The following is a 21,713-nucleotide window of genomic DNA, read 5'->3' as shown; positions in this document are numbered from 1 at the left end:
GAGATTGAAGTTCAAGGGCCGGAATAACAGCTTCATTCCAATTATTTACTTTGTTTTCTTTTGGAAAAATGTAGTTTCTTACCATTCACATGTCAAGTTAATGAAGCAATAATGACCGAGAGGCCGTGATTTATCGCGATTTACCCAACTCCCCCTACCCGTGACAATACTGACGATGAATGTATAAATAACTCACACCCCCGTCTTTGCTCCCACCACATCAATAATACACGTTAACACACCACACACACCCGCAGATCAATGAGTTCATGTTTGCCTTTATTCAACTGTAGTTACTCCATGTCTGCAGAACCCTTCTGCTGTTTACCGTATAAACTGTGCAAAATGGTACACAAATGTTTCCTTTGTTTACAATCCATCGCATCGTTACTGTCCACACACCAGACCTGTCTGTTACTGCCTACACACCAGACCTGTCTGTTACTGCCTACACACCAGACCTGTCTGTTACTGTCCACACACCAGACCTGTCTGTTACTGTCTACACACCAGACCTGTCTGTTACTGTCCACACACCAGACCTGTCTGTTACTGTCTACACACCAGACCTGTCTGTTACTGCCTACACACCAGACCTGTCTGTTACTGTCCACACACCAGACCTGTCTGTTACTGCCTACACACCAGACCTGTCTGTTACTGCCTACACACCAGACCTGTCTGTTACTGTCCACACACCAGACCTGTCTGTTACTGCCTACACACCAGACCTGTCTGTTACTGTCCACATATCAGACCTGTCTGTTACTGTCCACATATCAGACCTGTCTGTTACTGCCTACACACCAGACCTGTCTGTTACTGTCCACATATCAGACCTGTCATGCAGGATAAAAGCGTCATACCGGCACAAATGCTTCAGACATTGATATGATGAGTGGAACCTGGAACCTGGAACATGGACGTGCTTTAGGAAAACACTTCCACATCTGAAAGATTGCAGCCCTATTGTAATGATTTATCATCTAATGGCAAATACATTGTTGTACAATATTTACTTGCATTATATGCATTTGAATGTGAAGATGTGTGTCATTAAACTGAGAGACAGATTAGCATAGACATATTCATACTGTATGCATGGTACATTTAATTGAAACCATGACAACTATCAATCGAACTGTAGGAATTTACTACTACGCGTAAGATGCTCCTATGATAGAAACCTTGTGTTATATACTGCCTTCATAGCTGCTGCTGACTGCTTCATGGGCACACTCTGCAGTGCTTTATGTCAATGTAGTGATGTCATCTAGCTACAGCACCTGGACAGTATTCAACAAGCAGAATGATGTTGGTTCTCGTGTGAAGCAATGCATGTACAAACACACAGGGGTGAACCTGGGAGGAACCACAGGTCACGGAGCCTGGGAAAGGCATGGTCAATTCATCCCTGGTTAGATAGCGATTGTATTTTGATGATCCAAAGTATCCGTTTGTGACGGGCGGGGTTCAAACCCGGGTCTCTCACGTGGAAGACACAAGCATCTATCATTGGGCCAAGAGAACGTCCTCAAGGTCCGAGGGCGACAGTTTAGCAGGGCTACCTAGAGTGATTTCGAATCACCTCCGCTACACTCTTATCATCAGCAGCGTGAGTCTTTGGTTCTGGTAGACGTTTCTGTGTCTGTCCGGTTGCTGCAGCTCAACCCACTGTTTCAATAAATAATAATATCTCAGTGTCAAGTATTTTATGGTCAGGCAAACATTGCTGGATGAAGTGCGCTCTGAATGGCAGACGTAAGCTACTGAAGAAACACAACTTCAATGAGATGGGGCAAAACAATCATTTCAAATCAGATTGTACAGTACGACAGAAAATAAAATAAATTAAGTACATCCATCAAAGCTTTATGTACATTTCTCTTCATCTAACGCCTTCTTCTCCTCCTGTGATCAGTTCTCCCCCGCCGAGGCCGTTGGACTGTTCCGTTAATGACTGAGGGCGGATCAGGGTGGGATGTACCATCTAGTATATCTGGGGGTGGTGGTGGTGGTGGTATGGAGGGGGCTGCTCCTACAGTTGGTTGATTACCTGGCTGCTGGGGCTGGGGCTGGGGCTGGGGCTGGGGCTGGGGCTGGGGCTGGGGCTGGGGCTGGGGCTGAGGATGGGGCTGTTGAGGTTGCTGCGACAGTTGTGGCGATTGTATCTGCTGTTGTTGTTGTTGCTGTAGTTGTAGTTGTGATTGTATCTGCTGTTGTTGTTGCTGCTGTAGTTGTGATTGTATCTGCTGTTGTTGTGAATGCTGCGGGATCTGCTGTTGGGGTTGCTGCGATGGTAGCTGTTGTATATGATGTGGTTGTTGTGGTTGTTGTGGTTGTGGTTGCTGCTGTGCCTCTAGGACTCCCAGTAGCCTTTGAAGGAGAACATTGTTTTGCTGCAGGCTGACGGCCAGAGACTCCTGCGAGGCCACCAGGGTTCTCATGTCTCGCCTGAAGCCTTCTCCAAACTCCCTGAGGCTCTGCTCCACCCTCTCCCCCAGCTGCAGCGCCGCCTCCCCCAGCCCACGCAGCTCCTCCTCCAGCCACGCGCCGCGCGGGGGGGCCTCCAGCGGGCCCTGCTGGGCCCCCAGGGAGGGCTGGGGACTGGGCTGGGGGGTCCCGTTGAGGAAGGGGGCACTGTAGAGGGGAGAGGGGGGCAGCCAGCGCTCTGATGTAGGGGGGGGTCCGATGCCCAGTCCCAGTCCCAGACCGAGCTTCTCCTCCATGCTGCTGTCTGCTCCATCACACTCCGCTTCCCCCACCTCCCCCACCTCCCCCTCACGCTCCCCGCTGTCCTCCTCCTTCTCCAGGGCGTCTCTCTCCAACCCCTCCCCCCCTCCTCCCACTGCACAGGACCAGACAGGGCAGAGGGAAGGCAGGTTAGAATCACAATGGACATGTCTCTGCACTGCAAATGATATGATCAAAGAAAGTCTTAAAATAAGTCTGAATAGTGGACAAAATGGGACTCAATTGTGGCGACATGATAGTTGATGATGTTTAAAAAAACACTGTTCTTGTTAGCAGGGGTCGGAATGAGATCAACTGAAGCAGATAAACGGATCTACATACCTCCCGTACTGACCAGACCTGTGTTTACCATGCTCAGCCTCACCTGGGTCCGTCTCAGTGAAGCTGGTGAAGCTGGCCTTCCCTCTGGTGCTCGGCCTCTGTCTGGCCTGGTGAAGCCTGGGGCTGGCCTGAGCGGAGCGGCCCAGCACGGAGCCTCTGCTGGGGGGCAGGTAGCAGCTGCGGTGGCGGGCGTCGGCCAGCCGGCCCCCGTTCCGTCTCTTCAGGTCGTCCCAGCGCTTCTTGACCTCTCGGAGGGTCCGCGGAACGCGGGACACAGCGTTCACCCGCTCCAGGATGCCGGCCCAGATGCGTTCTCTCTCCCGGCGCCGGAGCCTCCCCGCCGGGCCGAACAGCTCGCCCTCGCACCGGGTCACCTCCGACACCAGAACCTCCAGCTCCGCCCCGCTGAACCGGCTCTTCCTCTTACCAGCACCACCTGATGACAACGCTGAAGACATACCCCTGTCTGGGGAGGGAGAGAGGGGGGGGGGGGGAGGGGAGGGGGAGGGAGAGAGGGGGGGGGAGAGGGGTAGGTAGAGAAAGAAAGAGAAAATCCTAATGTTAATTACATGCTCATTTAAACTCTTGTGAGTTTCACTCATTCAGCACCGTGGGTGAATAAAGTTGCCCCCAAATTGTCAACATTCTAGAGGTCAAGGGTGACTTTATTCACCAGAAACGCATAAATAATGACGCTTCATTTTGTAGCCCATCGGAGTGTTGCTGCTAGGTAAACACCACATAGAACACTTGGCCCTCTAGGTGGCGAGGGTTCCGGAACTCTTTGGCAGTTGGTGAGTTGACATTTGAACCAATAACAATGGATGCCTTTATCTCTACATGATGTATCTGTTTACTATGGCATATGAAGTGAACACTAGAGCTAATGAAGACTATAGCCTACTATACTCACAGCATAAAAACAGGCAGTGAACGTATAACCGTTGAAATCAGTCTCTCTTTTGCCCGAATTCTAATACAGCTGACATGTGTAATACCATCAGAGCTGCTCAGTGTTGACTCTTTTAGGACCTCGCTAAAAACCTCCCTGTTCAGGCAGGCTATTCATGTATAGGACTGGATGCTATGCATGTGACTGTGCTTTGAGTCCATGAGAAAGCGCTATACAAATGTAATGTTGTATTATTATTATTAGTAGTAGTATTAGTATTATTATTCTCCATCTGCATGGCCTATCTAGCCATCCTAAGCCCTCTTACTGTGTTCCAGGGACAGCAGGTCGTCTGAGGACACCCCTGGGGCCATAAGGCTGGGGTGGACCACCACCACGTTGAAGGGCAGACCTCCAGGCAGCCCACTGGCATGGTCGCAGCTGCCCTCAGAGTCGTCATCCTCCCTGGGGAAGCCGTCCTCCGACGCCCCGCCCCCGAACGGCCCCTCCGGAGACTCCACCTTGATGTGCATGGGAGGCGAGTGCTCGTACAGCAGCCCCCCCTCTTCATAGTACTCCGTCATGAGTGGTCTGGTCAGGCCAGACAGACTGACAGACCAGGCCTGGTTACAGACTGACTGACAGACCAGGCCTGGTTACACAGACTGACTGACTGGCTGACAGACAAGGCCTATTTACAGACAGATTGACAGACCAGGCCTGGTTACAGAGACTGACTGACTTACTCACTGACCAGGCCTGGTTACACAGACTGACTGACTTACTGACTGACCAGGCCTGGTTACACTGACTGACTGACTGACTTACTGACTGACAGACCAGGCCTGGTTACACAGACAGACAGACAGACTGACTGACTGACCAGGCCTGGTTACACAGACTGACAGACTGACAGACTGACTGTGCTCCATTCACACAGACACTGGAGTCTCATACAGAATCATTGTTGTTGTTGTTGTTGACATTCAAGCATTGTTTGCCTGGCTATACCTCACTCTACCTCACTCTACCTCACTCTTACCTCACTATACCTCACTATACTAGTCTTCCACTGACTGCAGTTAAGTGGCACATGACCGGATAGTGGAGTTAGGACAGCATCTCGTGTAGAAAGACTGGAATCTTCTGTGTCCATTCACCTGCAGGCACAGCCAGGTCCAGAGGTTCATCAGTTGAAGGCTACTCGTGTGTGGAGGCAACTACACTTTTTAAAAGCCACTAAAACTAGCCCAGTAATTCACTGACAGTTGTTTCAAAACAACTCTATCCACAGCCGCATCAACAGACAACACAAAGCGGTCCAAATAAAGTTGAAGGAATTCTGACGAGCTGAAAATGCTGCATCCAAGCGGCCATATCCCGCCAGCGACATCAGTACGAAATATACTGAGGAGGGGGGATATCAATTCTACAAAGAGAGAAACATAAGACATGTTACCTACCATACAGTTACAGAACTGACAAATGTAAAATCATTAAAAACATGGGTTTAAAAGTTAGGATAAAGTCAAGCACCTTCACAACAGTCGAATTTAGTTTGTCGCATCGATGCGCATTTTTTTCTGCACCACATCCGCAACGGTTGCGCATTCCGCATCTATTCTGGTGCTGATGTAGCACTCTGGCTAGCTGCTAGCAGGGCGCTGCGATAAGTGTAAAAATGACAAAATTGACTAAGTTGGGGAAATGTTGTTCTACTCACCTTCCGATAAATACACGCGGCAGACAAAACAAAACAAAAGCACATTTGATGCAGCTGTCCGAAACGGAACCTCCGATCAAGCTTGAAATTGTACACAAACCGTAGAGCGTCGCGGAATACTGACGTCACGACGAGGGTGTCACATGTTTCTCAGCGCTAGAGTTCTGTCCCTGTCACTGTTTCTGTCTCTCTATCACTGTTTCTGTCTCTCTGTCACTGTCTCTGTCTCTCTGTCACTGTTTCTGTCTCTCTATCACTGTTTCTGTCTCTCTGTCACTGTTTCTGTCTCTCTGTCACTGTTTCTGTCTCTCTATCACTGTTTCTGTCTCTCTGTCACTGTTTCTGTCACTGTCTCTGTTTCTGTCTCTCTGTCACTGTGTCTGTCTCTGTCTCTCTGTCACTGTTTCTGTCTCTCTGTCACTGTTTCTGTCACTGTTTCTGTCTCTCTGTCACTGTTTCTGTCACTGTCTCTGTTTCTGTCTCTCTGTCACTGTGTCTGTGTCTGTCTCTCTGTCACTGTTTCTGTTTCTGTCACTGTTTCCGTCTCTGTCACTCCACTCTGCTCGAGCTTCCTCTCCTCTGTTCTCATTCTTCTGGACCTGTCTGCTGCATTCGACACATTGGCAACACGTGTCTCTGCGTGTCTTGCAGACATTTCCGCTTGGATGTCAGCCCACCACCTCAAGCTCAAACTTAACAAGACTGAGCTGCTCTTCCTCCCAGGGAAAGCCTGCCCTCTCCAACACTTCTCCATCACAGCCAAGAACCTTGGGATGATCCTTGACAACCACTTATCCTGTGTGGTGAACATCACAGCGACAGCACGCTCCTGTAGATTCTCCCTCTACAACATCAGAAGGATACGTCCATTCCTCACCAGAGAAGCAGCACAACTTTTGGTCCAAACACTTGTGATCTCTCGCCTTGACTACTGCAACGCACTCTTGGCCGGTCTCCCCGCCTCCTCCATCAGGCCTCTACAGCTCATCCAGAACGCTGCCGCCCGTCTGGTGTTCAATCTCCCCAAATTCTCCCATGTCACTCCCCTCCTCCACACCCTTCACTGGCTCCTGGTAACAGCTCGCATCAGATTCAAGACCCTAGTGCTCGCCTAGCAACGACCAATCCCTCAACCCCCCCTGTACTAACCCTAACCCCTGCCTAACCCTATACTAACCCTAACCCCTGCCTGATCACTCAGCTCTTCCACCTCGGCTGGCTGTGTGGCACTGTCCTGGCGCCCCGCTGGTGGAACGAGCTTCTCACTGCTGTCAGGACTGCAGAGTCACTACCTATCTTCCGCCGTAGACTGAAGATAGATCTTGACTGTCCCTCCTAAAGACCTCTTCATCCCACTACCCCCCTGTACAGTTTCTCTACAGTAAATTAAAAAAAAAAAAAAAAAAAGTAATTCTTCCTTTTTCGAGCATTGTGACAGCCAACGGCCCCTGGTCCTAGCATAGATTGTTTTTTCTTTCTACGATGACTGATGGATAGATGATTGACTTACTTCGACAAATGTAGTTGTTGTAAGTCGCTTTGGATAAAGGCATCTGCTAAATGTCTAAAATGTAAATGTAATGTAAATGCATGTAGTTCACGTGTTATATATAGATTTATCACCTGTATATTTCTACCTGTAGGTGTTCTCATGTTGGCACATTTCCAGGAAACCTGGCAGAGACGCATAGCCTAGCCGTTATTGAACAGATCTAAATCAGACATGGTTTAGGGTGGTCCAGTGGTCTTGCCCTTCGCTGCTCATAGGACATCGCATGCCATGGAGACACGAGGAGCTTGTCCCATCCCTCGCGCTCAACGTTTACCTCAGAAAGACCTGAGACCAACGGTCGCTAGAGGAAACCTCACAGGCCAAAGGGACTGTTTCTTTCCATTATTATTTTCTTTAAACACGCTATTATCTAATATTTCATAATTTTATGAGGGGGTGTGCCTGGCTGTGTTAGCCCCAACGAAACGTAGTTAGCTAGCTAGCTAGCTAGCAGAGCCCGGCGGTTGACAGAAAAACAGCTAGTTACAAGCAAGCTAATGTGTCGTCGCTAGTAGATAACAACATACGCTTGCTGGTAAAAGCTAAATGATGCCTAATATAAAGTACAACCAGTAGTTTCGCTCATATGAGCAGTAATAGTAATAAGTTATCTATTTTTCTAACGCAAAGAAGGTCGAGGAGGGTTTGGAGCCTTGGTCCAGGTCCATCTAGTAGCGGCTAGCATGAGTTCCTGTGAAGAGGTGAGCGGTAGTTAGCTGCAGGTCAGCCAGCCAGCTAACGTCAGGTAGCATTTTAAAGTTTACGACGCTGATGAAACTACTAGTAGTAGTTATGAAGAACGACTAGTAGTAGTTATGAGAAGTGGTGAGTACGTACACCAATGCTTGAGGCTGAACCGATACACCTGCGCACCGCTAGGAGGATGTCTACCAGGACCTGCGGACGCATGTCTCCATGGTGGAGTGGAGGAGGAATGGCCCGCCTGGAGGAATGGGAGAAAGTCCACTACAAGAACATGAAGAGGAATCACCTGGTCATGCTGGCTATAGGTATCTGTCCTGCTGTGTGGATAGGATGGATATATGAGGCTACTGGTCAATAGTGTAGTCTGGTAGTCAGGCTCTCTGTAGCCACAGAGCACACCTTTGGCAAGCCAAAGGTTCATATTTTCCTCTTTCTCCCATCCCTCTCTTTTCTCTCCTTCAGTCTCTCTTCCTCTCTCTCTGTCCTGACTCCTCTCACATTCACATTCATCTACATTCACTTCCTTCTCTCCTCTCCTCCTCTCCCTGTTGTTCAGTTTCAACTTCTATATTACACTGATTTATATAACTAATTTCTGTGGTTTCAACATAGTTGGTTAAACTGTTTTCTCACCCTTTCTCTGACATCCCCCCCCCCCAAAACGGGGAGTCCCAGTCTCAGGTGTTCTCCTGCTCTGTGTGTCCGTTCTCCTACACGGCTCAGATCTTACTCCACAAGCACATAAAGAGATGCCACTATGACAAGTACGTCAGACTGCTGAGGACCAGAGAGATCAGACCAGAGTGTCTTGTCTTCCAGAGGCCCACAACCGCCCCCCACCACCTCAGACACGCCAAATTTATTTGGGTTTATCCTCCATTTTGTCCCCACTTTTTACCTCTACACACATAGCAACAGTCTAACATGTCAGACTAATGGTGTCACTGGGACAGCAGTTAGGAACTGATTCATACCAGGCTACTGGAGATGGGACCTGAACACAACAACACATGCTGCTGGGACATGAAGTAATCAACCCACATGTCCACAGTCATTCATTTTCAAGACATCTTTCAAACAGCTGCTCCTCATGTCACCAACATTGTTCCTGCAGTGATAAAAGTTCTGTTGCCCCACAGTACAAGGATATTTAGTCCAAAGCAGAAGGGAAACTGGTGACCACACCCTGCAGTAATGGACGGTATCAGTGGATTTGTCAGCCAGTTGTTAGGTGGATATTTAGCCAATCAGTGTGATTTCATACATGTCCCAAGTATCATCAAAATTGTCCCGGTGGCGTCGGAGGAACAACTTGTGATAAACGGACAGAGACCGTTTCACAGTCTCTCCGATTTCAATAAATAAACAGGACCTGCGAGTTATAGCTCCTGACATTTAAGTGCTGTTGCGCAGAGATGGAGTTCAGGTGACAGTTTGTGACAGTACATTGTTTTTGTCAGCAGCACACAGAAACACAGGATCAATATTCTGGGTGACATCATTACAAACAGTCAGTGCTAGGCATAGGCAGCCATTATGTCATATTAGCACCAGGTCATGTTTCTCTGTGAACCAAGTCCTCAACTACACTATCTCTCCATCATGTCTACCCCCTCAGACAGACAATCCCCTCCTCCCTCAACTCTCTCCATCATGTCTACCCCCTCAGACAGACAGTCCCCTCCTCCCTCAGCTGGCGTGAGCCTCTGAGGTGTGTCTGGTCAGGGAGACTTCCTGGATGAACCTCTCCCCACAGGTGGAGCAGTGGAAGGGGCGGAGCTGACCCCTCGCCGGCCTGGAGACCAACCCACTTCCTGTTCCTGTCTCTGGTTGGCTCTGATTGGCTGTGGGGGGCCAGGGGCGGTGCTTGGCTGTCATGTGTCTCTCCCAGGTTCGAGGGTCATTGAAGATGATGTGACAGTGCTCACAGCTCATTGGAGTGGCAGCTCTGTCTTTCTCCATGTCCGTGCCTGAAATAAAAACAAACTTTAGACAACGACAAAATAATTTCCCAACTGCATTATGGGCTGTGTCCACAGAAAGATTTTATTTCAAACGGCGGCTGAACAAGTCGCTTTCTCAGCACTGTAGAACCACAGCGTGGAGCTGAGGCTCCTGAACGCTTTCATCAATAAATCACACCTGATATAAATCACACCTGATATAAATCACACCTGGATTAAAATCATTTTACAAACCGACTGGAGTAAGATGAACTTGAGAGAGAACAACATAATAATAATTATTGTTATTGCAGAGAATGAACACCTATTTTACAGTATATGAAAGGTTAATCTCAGTACATTGCAGAGATCTGTGCTCACCGTCTGTTTTCGAATGTTCAGTTTGACCTCCCACCCTCTCCTCCTCTGTCTCTCTGTGTGCGCTGCCATGCAGTGAGTCCTCCGCGCCAGCAGGGGGCAGGCTCCACTTGCTGTGTGTGCGCTGGTGAGCGGAGAGCAGGCGTGAGGAGGGGAAGGTGCGGTCGCAGACACAGCAGGCGAACACGGTACGCCCGCGGAGGCATCTCTCATAGTCAGCAGGGTGTTTGAAGCGTAGGTGACGCTCGGCTGTCTCTGGGTCGCGGAACGTCATAAAGCACTGGTGGCACTGGGAGGGCTGGGCTGGGGGGGGGGGGGGGGGGGAGAGAGAACATCATTATAATGGCGGCAGTACAGGCCTAGGAAAGCATCACCAGAGGATGTACGCAGCCTCTGGTGGGATCAATGGGTCGCAGACTTCAGGCAGTTATTGGAGGATTGTCAACCAAATACTAAACATGAGTCTAAACTGTTGGAGTATAGAGCTAAAAGAAGACAAAATGCTTCCTCTTTCCAATACTTATGGAGGGCACTGTATCGTAAACATTCAGGAACTATAAAGGAGACATGAGAAACATTATTATTATTATTATAGAGAATGAATACATATTCAAACACTTTGTGCAGTATATGAAAGGTTAATCTCTTCTATCTTAATAATATCTAATATGTTAAACATTCAGCAACAACATAAAGGAGACATGACAACAACAGAAAGCAGCACGGACGCTCCTCACCTGTGGGTCTGTTAGAGCCATCAGGGATACCCTCCCTGCTTCCTTCCTCTCCCTCCGTCTCTCCCCCTCTCCTCCCCCCATCCTCCTCCTCCCCCCATCTCCTCTCCACTCCGTGCCGGCGGGGGTGAGAGTGGCGGTGGGCGGCCAGCCTGCGGAGGGTCCTGAGCGTGCGGCCGCAGACGCCACAGACGTAGCGTGACTGGGCCGCGTGGCTGCGCTGGTGCATGATGAATGCCGTGGGCCGCAGGAAACGGTCGCCGCACACCGGGCAGCGGAACTCCAGCTTGACCCCCCCCTCCTCCTCCTCCTCCTCCCCCCTCCCCCCTCCATTCAAGATGGCGGTGCAGCAGTGCCCCGTGAGCTCCCAGGAGGAGCTGAAGCAGCGTCGGCACAGTTGACAGCGCCACGTGGAGCCTGACCCCCCCGCCCCCTTCCTCTCCTCTGCTTTTCTCTTCCCCTCTCCCTGGTGGGGGTCCTGGTCATCCTTGAGGAGTTGGACCTCCAGGGACAGAGCTGAGGTGTCACCTAGGGAGAGACAGAGCTGTTGACTATCAGAGCTGAACCCACACTGCGTGGAGAGAAGAAGAAGATGGCTACTTTAGCGATCCCTTAGGGGGAACCCCGAGACAACACCCTGGCAGAGGTAGGCACCTTAGATATGATGCCAGCCACCCTCCAGTCACCAGCTTCCTCCTGGGGTGGGGATCGAACCAGCCGCCTCTCTGACGTCTAGGTAACCACTTAGTTGTGTACTTACTGTACGTCACTCTGGATAAGAACACCTGCTAAATTACTCACATTTAAATGTAACACGTGTTTGTACCTGTAACGAGGTAGACAACTAGAGATGGCATTGTCAGGGTATGAAGAGGATGTTATATCACATGATCATCTAATTAAATGTTTGTTAACATGCTTCTTTTTCTATGCAACAGTCTTGGTACAGATGTAGCAGAGGTGGTTCGGAATCACGCTGTCATGATGGGTAGCCCTGCCTGAGATGTAAACCTAAGTGTTGAGGATGTCCTTTCGGTCTAATGGTAGACACTTGGTTTTCCCATGTAAGACCCTGGTTCGGATCCCGGATGGTCACACAAACCTTGTTCTTCTGACTCCTCTCCCTTCTCCTGTTTGACAGCAGACGTCAGGTACTGATTGGTTGTCTGGTCCTCAGGGTCCGCCTTCTCCTGTTTGACAGCAGACGTCAGGTACTGATTGGTTGTCTGGTCCTCAGGGTCCGCCTTCTCGTGTTTAACAGCGACCGTCAGCATCGTTCCTCTGGACAAACAGACCCTTCCTGTTAGAAACACGTTTCCTTGTGTCCTCTTCTCTGTTCTCCACTCTCTTCCTACTTAAAAAGCATTGAAGGAGTCTAAAGGGAGGAACCTAGGGCTTCTCTTCCAATGCCTTTTTTGTTTCCTTTGAGTAGGAAACGAGTGGAGGAAGGAGGAGAGGACGTGAGGAATCGAGTTTCTAACAATGGAGAAAGAGTCACACTCTCAATCATCCCATTTTGTTAACTGTGACATGGAGGGACGAATCCATACTGGCAGTGACAGATTAAGACGTTAATCACAAATTAATTAATTAAATTGACTTATATCTTTGATTAGGTCTAAGACACACACACACAATGCCTAACAGGGTCAGTAGTCTACTATGCTGATCACACACTATCATTTCCACACAAACAGACAATCTAAACATTTCCACAGTTGTAGTGACAGTCTGTGACTAAAGGAACATAGCTTCAATCATTCCTTTAGTAAAATCATAATTTTAAGGCAGTGATCACAGGAGCAATGTAATAACACACACACGAAAGAATGAAGGCCTTCATCTTCTAGCGACCTGGACTCAGAGACGGACTGGGACTACAAAACGGCCCTGGACTCTCACCCGGCCCGGCCCATTCTTTACCACCGGCCCACTGGGACTTCTCCCGGTGCTTCAGATGCCCAGTCCTCTACTGCCTGGACTGCCGTCGCCCTTACCGTCTCTGCTCCGCAAGACCCAATGGATCCTCTGTCCGCAGCAGAGGAGACCAGCTACAGCGGGACTAAGATGATCATTGATTTTCATCCCGGTGTTTTGACGGTTTGACGGTGAAGGATTTTATTCACGCCCCTTGATGTCGTTGGCGACCGTAATACACTATTAGCCGCGCCTCCATCATTTTACACAACGAAAAAATCAACAGATTGTTTTTGAAGACCGTATGAACTGTAAAACAAATTCATTGTGGATATGAATTGAATAATTATGTTTTAATATCAACCTTCTGTCATTCTTATATGGTGTAAGTGCATAGATCCATCATCCACAGTGGCATTAGCCACAAAACTACTGCAAAACCTCAAAAGACAAACAAGCTTTGTAATCTGTACCCCAACATCAACACGTCCTCTATACAGTATACGCTGTATCTATTATTCTGAACAGAAACAGACAATGAACCAGATCATGTGAAAAGTGGATTTTATTGTTGCTTGACACATTCAACAGACGCACGTGAACAGTTGTCAGTTATCAGAAACAAACTCGGAGCAACAACAGTTTTTAACAGAACAAATTATTTTGTAAACGTAGGGAATTAAGGTTTGTTAATTATGCAAGCATAGTGGTTGTGAATACATTTATCTGTTTGTCTTTGTAAAAGTGGCAAATTTCAATATGTTTATAGACACAGAATAGGTCTACATGAATGTCAAAATAGATGGGACTGAAAACATCTTGTATTTGTTGGTTATATTAAAACACATTCTTCATCAAACAGCTGAGGACTTGAAATCATAAAAAATGCATTACGATGTGATAATGTCCAAGACAAAATATTATAATTGATGTTCAATTCATTTTCAACGTTTTTTGAAAAATAGACTGTAGGCCATGAATTGTCCCTGACTCAAACCTGCGTTGAATTAAAAGCTATGAACATCTTATGAAGACAAGTACGATATTTCCCACATAATGTGTAAGAAACACAAGCCAATACAAACTGCAAAATGGTACAATTGCCTCCTCATAGATGTGCAAGTAACTAAAACAACATATCGTAAAAAATAACCAAATTCACCGTTACTCAACATGACATAGAGCATCATAGACGGGCAGCAACAAACAGAACTCAACTCAAAACTGAATGAAAACGAAAGCTGCACTCTGGGGGGGCTGGAGGGGGGGGGCTGGAAGGGGGGGCTGGAAGGGGGGGCTGGAGGCCTGGCAGCACTCTTCTCTCAGTCCTGAGACATTTATTCACCTCACTGACGGCTCGGTGTGAGGCTGGGGGGGTGGGGGGTGGGGGGTGGTGGCAGGGGGCCGGTGTTCTTCCTTCATTCCATGTTCCGTCGTGGGTAAAGAGTTCAGGCTCCTCACAGCTCTCCTCTGGCGTGCTGCAGGTAATGTTCATACAGCTCTGAGAGGACAGAAAACGAGACCCCACACTCCGCACACTTCACCCCCTCCTCCCTCTCCCCCTCCTCCCTCAACCCCTCCATCACCCCCTCCTCCCTCACCCCCTCCCTCACCCCCTCCTCCCTCACCGCCTCCTGAACTGCTTGGTCCTCCTGCGACCTGCTAAAGGACAGTCTGTCTCTGGTCCAGCGCCTCGCTGCGTTCTCATACGTCCGAACCCGTCTCCCAAATACGTCCCTTTCTTTCCTGATTGAAGGGTTGGGAATGCTGTGTGTGTGTGTGTAGAGAGGAGAAGTGTTGGGAATGCTGTGTGTGTGTGTGTAGAGAGGAGAGGTGTTGGGAATGCTGTGTGTGTGTGTGTAGAGAGGAGAGGTGTTGGGAATGCTGTGTGTGTGTGTGTAGAGAGGAGAAGTGTTGGGAATGCTGTGTGTGTGTGTGTAGAGAAGAGAAGTGTTGGGAATGCTGTGTGTGTGTGTGTAGAGAGGAGAGGTGTTGGGAATGCTGTGTGTGTGTGTGTACAGGGGAGAGGAGCTACTGGGCTGTTGGAGGGTCTGATAGGACTGGTGGATACCTGGCTGGTAGTGTGTCTGTTGGGCTGAAGAAGGCATGGGGACCAGGGGTGATGCTGTGTGAGGTAGGCCTGGGTGGTAGGACAGGACATGGGGGTGACGCGAGCCTCTCTGTGGCGAGTCGGCTTGGAGAGATGGAGAAGGGTGGGGGTGGTGGTAGGGGGGGGGGTTATGGAGGGGTTCAGGGTGGTGGTTTAATACGCCAGAGTTAGAATCAGTCACGCCGGAACGACAGTCATCAGTGGATGAGGAGTTGTCGTAACCATGGTAATCATAGTCATGGCTGTTGTGTTGCGGCGAGGTGTGGCACAGCTGGTGGCTGAAGAGGAGGTCCAGCGTTGTGAAGCTGGCGCCACACTCCTCACACTGGTAAGGCAGGGACGCGGGCCTCCGGCTGGGGTCTGAGGGGGCTCTCCTCGGCCTCTCCTGGACCCACTGGAAGTCCGGGTGCTCCCTCATGTGCTTCTTGTAACGGCCGACGAAGCGGAAACCGCGGCCACACCTGGGGCACATGAACCTGCCCTGCCTCTGCCTGTGGACCCGCTGGTGGCGCCACAGCTTGTGCCAGCTCTCCAGGGTCTTGCCACAGCAGCTGCAGTCGTAGCTCTGGCCCCGGGCGTGGGTCAACATGTGGGCGCGGAGCCTGCCCGTGTGCCTGAACAGGCGTCCGCAGCGTGGGCACAGGTACTTCCTGGGGTCAGAGTTGCGGTCCAGCTGGTTCAGCTTAGACACCAGGTGGGAGAGGTTGTGGGTGGGGATGACGGTCCTCTGGAAAGGCCGTGGAGAGGAGGAGGAGGAGGCTGCTTTGCCTGGGCGAGACTGGGAGGGCTGGCGGCTGGTCTGTTTCTTCTGAGGGGCGTCACTGCTCAATAGGGAGGTGGAGGAGCTCCTCTGTCCAGGGGGCTGAGCTGACTGACCGTGGGCCGGGGAGGGGGGGGCGGTCTGTCTGACTGGCAGGGACCGGCTCTGGACAGCTCTCTGTTGTGAAGGCTGTGACGGCGGGGAAGGTTGTTGATGCTGGTTATTAGAGTCTCTAGGTCTCCTCCTGAGCGGAGAGTTGGAGGGTGCTGCCCTCTGCTGGCCGCCTCCTCCGCAGTGTTTGCGGTGTGCGTTCAACTCGGACCACCAGCTGAAGCGCTGGTCGCAGGACACGCAGCTGAAGAGCTTGCCGCTGGTGTGGGTGTTCATGTGGACGGTGTACTGCTGCAAGTGGTAGAAGATCTTCTTACAGACGTGGCAGTGGTAGGACAAGGAGGGTTTCACCTGCCTGTCGGAGCCGGAGTCCCGATTCCTCCGGTCCGATTTGCAGGAGTGAGTTCTGGCCGAGCGGAGCTGATGGTAGGACTTGCCACACCTGGTGCAGTTATAGGGCTTCACAGCCCAGTGCATGACCTCATGGGTCCGGAGGGTGTAGGAGTAGCCGAAGCCTTTGCCACACACCTCACACTCGTAGGGCTTTTCCTTGGTGTGCGTTCTCAGATGCTTCTTCAACCCGGACCGGAACTGGAACTCCTTCCCGCAGTATTGGCATTCGTGTTTGACGTTTCTCCGAGAAACAGGGGGTAGACCGACGACATCGTTGTCACCCCTGAGGTTGCCGTGGTTTCTCCTGTTGCTCTGGGAGATAGAGGGAGGGGTACGCGCGCTGTCTTTCCTGCTCTCCTTTCGGTACCCGCCCGTCTCGGAGTCCTGGTTGAGGTAATGAGAGTGCATCTTGCAGTGAGAGATGAACTCCTCAGAGTTGGTGAAGGTGATCTTGCAGTAGGGGCACTGCAGCCTCTGGAAGCTCTTCCTGTGGTATTTCTTCATGTGAGATTTGAAGTTTGAGAACTGAGAGAAATCTTTGCCACAGTCGAAGCACTTGAAGGGCCTCTCGCCCGTATGGGAGCGCTGGTGGATGATGAGCTGAGACATGAATTTAAACACGCGACCGCAGTCCTCACATCTGGTGTCCCCCTTCTCCTTTGGCGGTCGGCCACGCCCCCGGGGGTTTGCGTTACTCTTCTCGGTCGCGTCGTCCTCGTCCGAACAATCGCTCTCGTTCTTGACTCTGCCACGAGCTGCTGCTTCCTCACCGAGGAGGATATCTGACTCGGAGCAGGACTCCTGAGTCAAAGTTCCTAGTCCATCTCCATCAGTGTTCCTCTCCTTTCCTCCCCTAGAAAAGTGATCATCTGGGTCACCCTCCGGTGTCTCTCCACCCTGCACCTCCTCTCCGACGTTGTTGTCGTTGTCGTCTCCTCCTCCTCCTTCACCTTCACCTTCACCTTCACCTTCTCCTCCTCCTCCTCCTCCCTCCTCCTCCCCTCCCTGCTGTTTCAACACAGTGTCCGGACCCCCCTGTGACATCCCTCTATCGTTCCCTCTGTCGTTCCACCAAGACCTCCTCCTCCTGTTGCTCCTCCTCATGCCGAAGGTTCGCCACTGTGTTCTCCTCCTCTTCCTCAGACCATCTGTGCTCCTCTGCTCCTCCTCCTCCTCAACTTCCTCCACTTCCTCCTCCTCCTCTTCCACCACCACCTCCTCCACTGCTGTCAACCGTCTCAAATCTCCTCTCCTTCTGTCCACTTTGAGTGGCTCTTTGAACACGGTGTGGTCACAGCTGGCAGCAGCAGTGTGGAGCTCGGTCTTCACTGCGGTGTGGCTGTCTGACTCGGCAGGGGAGTGGTCGTAATCCCCCAGCTCCACCTCCACCTCCTCGGCCTTGATGTTGGGGAGGACCTCGTCTTTCTGGGTCGACCTCCCAGGAATCTGGATGGCTCTGGGGCTGGAGAGGGAGGCCTCCTGGGCCCGGGGAGAGTCAACAGTACCAGGTGACTCTGACACGTCGCTGGGGTTCAGTGTCAGCGTGGGTCCAGTGTCAGTCTCGGCAGGTGCGCTGGGGGCCAGCTGCGGTTTGGTAGCGGCCTTCTCCGGGGGCTGCTGGGGGGGGTCCGGGGGGGTCACAGGCGCGGCCTCAGAGACTGAAGCCCTCTGCGCCAGCGCTAACCGCCTCACCAGTGTCGTCTTCTTCGGTGGTCGTCCTACCTTCCGCTTCACAGGGACAGCAGGCTGGACAACAACAGCAGGCTGGGCAACAACAGCAGGCTGGGCAACAACAGCAGGCTGGGCAACAACAGCAGGCTGAGGATCAATACTGCCTTTCCTTCCCTCAACCTCAACCACTTCCTGTTGAACGCCCTTCCTGCTTCCTGTAACATCACGTCTCTCCGTTCCCTCGCCACAGCCGGCGGGACCCTTCAACACTCCGGAATCTTTGGGAGTATTCCGTAGTCTGGTCACTCTGGGCGGAGCGATCACGCTTCCTCTCTTCCGCTTGCTGGAGATGATTCTGGGGATGTGTTTGCTGTTCTCATGTGACAGTGACGGAATGCTACTGATCTTTTCTAAGTCTACCTTGCATTCTAAAAGCACCTTTTCAACTGCAGTGTGAGAGGGTGACGGACCACCCCTGTTACTCCTCCGCGTCCGTCCAGACCGGTCAGCTTCCACCTCCGCCACGCCGCCACCGTCGTTGGTCACAACACAGTCAAGAGTCTTCTCAACCGGAGCCGCGTTCACTGTCTTCCTGGGTCGACCCCGCTTCCTCTTAACCACCACTGGGGCGGAGTCTAAAGGTTTAGGGTCGGGAGGGGTGGAGTCTATTGGTTTAGGGTCTGGAGAGGCGGGGTCTATTGGTTTAGGGTCTGGAGGGGCGGAGTCATGGACGACCACTCCTCTCTGGGCTGGTTCAGGGTTCATAGGCGGCTCATCACTGTTTACTACACGGTCTGCATCAGCGTCCCGGCTCGGCTTCGGTTCTGCAGAGATCAGACCAGCGGGTTTCAGCTCTGGGTCGACTGCAGCCTTCTGCAGCTTGGCCTTCTTGGGGGGGCGACCGGGTTTCCGTCGGACCACCACCTCCGCTGGCCCCACCACAGCGTCCGGCTTTTTAGTGATAGAGTTCATGATTGGCTCAGGCCTCATCACATCTACCGGCTCTCTAGTAACAGAGGTCCTGATTGGCTCAGTCCCCTTAGGGTCCGCAGTGTCCCGTTCAGCTGGGGAACGACAGCTCACAGGTGAGTCTCCGGTCCTCTCCTCCATGTTCGTCCCGGGCCTGAGGCGTTTCCTCCGTGTGTGACAAACCTCCACAGACTGTCTCCTCTGGGAGCAGATGGAGTCATTAGAGGCAGGGGTCACTGGGGGGGGAGAGTGAGTCAGAGGGTTGGGTCTCGGCTGGGTCCTGCTGGGCTGGGGCCTCCCTCGGGGGGCATGGTCTCTGTGAGGAGTCCTTTAGAGAGGGGAGGGCAGGGCTGTTGTTGTCCTCCTCTAGGTTGATCTTCTCTTCAAATGCCTACAGGAAAACATGAACAAGACAGAACTTAGTTATATGCATGTCTTCCTTTTTCCTTTTCTATTCTAAAAAAATATTTATATTTTCAAAACAATAATTAGCATCGAAGTGTGCAGCAAGTTTCACCCGCCGCCTTCACCTCACCAAAGTGTGCATTCTCTTTTTTTTAAAATATATTCTCAAAAATAAAAACATAGAAATAGACACAAAAACATTTCACACACAAACATGCTATTTGCTAAAGGAAGCCCCAACACAGCTTTCCATGGGATGATCTAATGAGACATAATTGTATGGTCTCCTCTCAAAAAAACAAATTCAATAGAGTGGGATCGATTTAGATGGCATGGGTCAGTAGCTGGTTACCTTTTGGTTGTCAGGCAAAGCATGCAGGGGATGGGGCTGGGGATGGGGCAGAGGCTCAGGATGGAAATGGGTCTGGGTCTGGGTCTGGGTCTGGGTCTGGGGCTAGGTTATAGGGCTGGGTTATAGGGTTATAGGGCTGGGGTCTGGGATATGGGTCTGGGGTATGGGTCTTGGTTATAGGGCTGGGGTATAGGGGTATAGGTCTGGGTCTGGGTCCTTACCTCTTCCTCCGCTAGAGGACATCATGTTCCCCATGGCAGGCTGAGGCTCTGGGCTTCACAGATCAATCAGAGGAGAGAAGGAGAGAAGGGGGGGGGAGGAAGCATTACAACCAGAATCACTGTCATCATCCAGCCATTTTACAGTAGATGTTCTCATTCAGGGCCCAGTGGCTCCTTCCATCACTCTGTTCCCCTCTGGCTGGGGGTGGGGTGATGGTATACATATAGAAACATAATTTCTTGGTTGTCAAAACTCTCAGCGATCACTCTCTCTCTCTCTCACACACACACACACACACACACACACACACACACACACACACACACACACACACACACACACACACACACACACACACGCTATCCAGTGTTTGTTTACAATTACATTGTTTACAAACAATGGAGTAAAACATGTTTATACATGTATGCAAAACAAACTTAAACAAGCTGATGCATTTCGGGTTCTGATGGGGTAAAACAGTTGCGTTAAGCTCATGAGGCATATTCTAAGTTATAAATCTTCAAAAAACCAATGGCTATATATCGTTAATTTAAATGTCCCAAAAGCGATGTACCAGTCCCAGATTGCCCGTTGTTATAGCAGACATACAACAAGGCAATCCGCTAAACTGACATATTTAAGTATTTAAGTCTGCAGGTGTTTGTGTTGGGTGTCATCGTCACGTCGTTTATAAACCAACTCTAACGAAACCTCACCAGACAAAGACCAGGAAGAAATAAACCCATGTAGAGAAAGCTAGCTAACCTAGCGGATCAATCAGAGGTCTGATGTTTCAGTAATCACGTCAATACTCACACAATGGTTGGCTAGCTCCGGTAGCTAACGTTAGCTCGCTGGCTAGCTACACAAACTCATGCCTCCCGAGTCCCGACATGAGGTCCGTCTGTGTGCAGAGAAAATGTGTCAAAGATCAAAACGTATAAAAGGTCGCATCCTAAAGAACGTGCATGCTTATGAAAACGTCCAGATGAATTCGTGGGTGACATCCATTTCTCTAGATAGAGAGAACTGTTTTAATCGTTTCATGTCTTGAACTAACATCCGTGATAAACCGGAAAAGGCGTTGCGATATGCTTTGCCTCTTTAGCAGTGGACCGGAGGCCGGGGGACCGGGGACCGGGGGGTCGGGAGGACCGGGGGGACCGGGAGGACGGAGGGGCGGGGGGGCCGGGGGGACCGGAGGGGCCGGGGGGCGGGGGACGGGGGGACCGGGCGGCCCAGGGACTGAATCGGTGTCTCCCTCCCTTAGAACATTCATTCTACCCCCCGAAACTCCTCTCAGTCCCGCATGCTGGAGGTATCAGTGGCCGCTGTCCTGTGTACTCATTTTTATAGACTAGTCTTTAATTGATGCTGCTCTTATTCTTTTTAATGTGTTGTGTTTCACTGTTTCTACGAATAATTGTGTTTTTATTTGCATGTTTTATCTATTTATAAAGCACTTTGTAACACTGTTTTAACATATAAATGAAGCTTATTATTATTATGATTCCTTGTTGTGATTCAGCATGAACAGGTCATGTCCTGCCACTGTGGAGTAAAGGTGAATCAACATCCATGGTGTCTTCGACTACGGCACTTAACCCCCAACTGCTCTGGGGCCCTCCACTACAGTTGACCCTGTCCTCTGTGTGTGTGCATGTATATAAAAACTGTGTGCGTGTCTCATGGGAGCACATGCAAAGAGATTAATTTCAGTTGAGCAACTAATGGACAGTAAAAGTTGTATTGTACTGTAATGCATAGCTTATAGTCAAGTTCAGAACAAGCAGTTTATTTA

The 21,713-nt window shown here is 50.6% G+C and overlaps 3 protein-coding genes across 3 annotated transcripts; all 3 read right to left on the bottom strand.

Moving 5' to 3' along the window:
- Nucleotides 1–273: 273 nt before the first annotated feature.
- LOC310810356 (uncharacterized protein) lies at nucleotides 274–5,864 on the bottom strand. The gene is made up of 5 exons (XM_083678075.1): nucleotides 5,791–5,864; nucleotides 5,504–5,631; nucleotides 4,296–5,396; nucleotides 3,119–3,541; nucleotides 274–2,848 (listed from the first exon to the last, which is right to left on the bottom strand). Exons 3-5 carry the CDS (start codon nucleotides 4,549–4,551, stop codon nucleotides 1,893–1,895), a joined length of 1,635 nt encoding a protein of 544 aa, XP_083534201.1. The 5' UTR covers nucleotides 4,552–5,396; nucleotides 5,504–5,631; nucleotides 5,791–5,864; the 3' UTR covers nucleotides 274–1,892.
- Nucleotides 5,865–9,636: 3,772 nt separating this feature from the next.
- Nucleotides 9,637–12,276, bottom strand: LOC310810705 (zinc finger protein 629-like; the record flags this gene model as incomplete). The annotated part of the gene is made up of 5 exons (XM_083678552.1): nucleotides 9,637–9,917; nucleotides 10,299–10,571; nucleotides 11,006–11,064; nucleotides 11,122–11,530; nucleotides 12,105–12,276. 5 exons carry the CDS (start codon nucleotides 12,274–12,276, stop codon nucleotides 9,637–9,639), a joined length of 1,194 nt encoding a protein of 397 aa, XP_083534678.1.
- Nucleotides 12,277–14,376: 2,100 nt separating this feature from the next.
- Nucleotides 14,377–20,946, bottom strand: LOC310810704 (uncharacterized protein; the record flags this gene model as incomplete). Its single annotated transcript, XM_083678551.1, has 4 exons — nucleotides 20,729–20,946; nucleotides 19,912–19,964; nucleotides 17,325–19,324; nucleotides 14,377–17,237 (listed from the first exon to the last, which is right to left on the bottom strand). Exons 3-4 carry the CDS (start codon nucleotides 19,072–19,074, stop codon nucleotides 14,377–14,379), a joined length of 4,611 nt encoding a protein of 1,536 aa, XP_083534677.1. The 5' UTR covers nucleotides 19,075–19,324; nucleotides 19,912–19,964; nucleotides 20,729–20,946.
- Between the last annotated feature and the right edge of the window lie 767 nt (nucleotides 20,947–21,713).

Source organism: Argentina silus, assembly GCF_951799395.1.
Source record: "Argentina silus genome assembly, chromosome: 10".
Lineage (NCBI taxonomy): Eukaryota > Metazoa > Chordata > Actinopteri > Argentiniformes > Argentinidae > Argentina > Argentina silus.
This window is presented reverse-complemented; position numbering and strand designations above follow the sequence as displayed.

Bases quoted from the DNA above. Each gene is read 5' to 3' on its own strand.
- LOC310810356 (XM_083678075.1), bottom strand. From the start codon at position 4,551: ATGACGGAGTACTATGAAGAGGGGGGGCTGCTGTACGAGCACTCGCCT. The intron at 3,542-4,295 runs GTAAGAGGGCTT...CTCCCTCCCCAG, and splicing joins CCTGCTGTCCCTGGAACACA to ACAGGGGTATGTCTTCAGCG. The intron at 2,849-3,118 runs GTGAGGCTGAGC...GGTCCTGTGCAG, and splicing joins CTTCACTGAGACGGACCCAG to TGGGAGGAGGGGGGGAGGGG.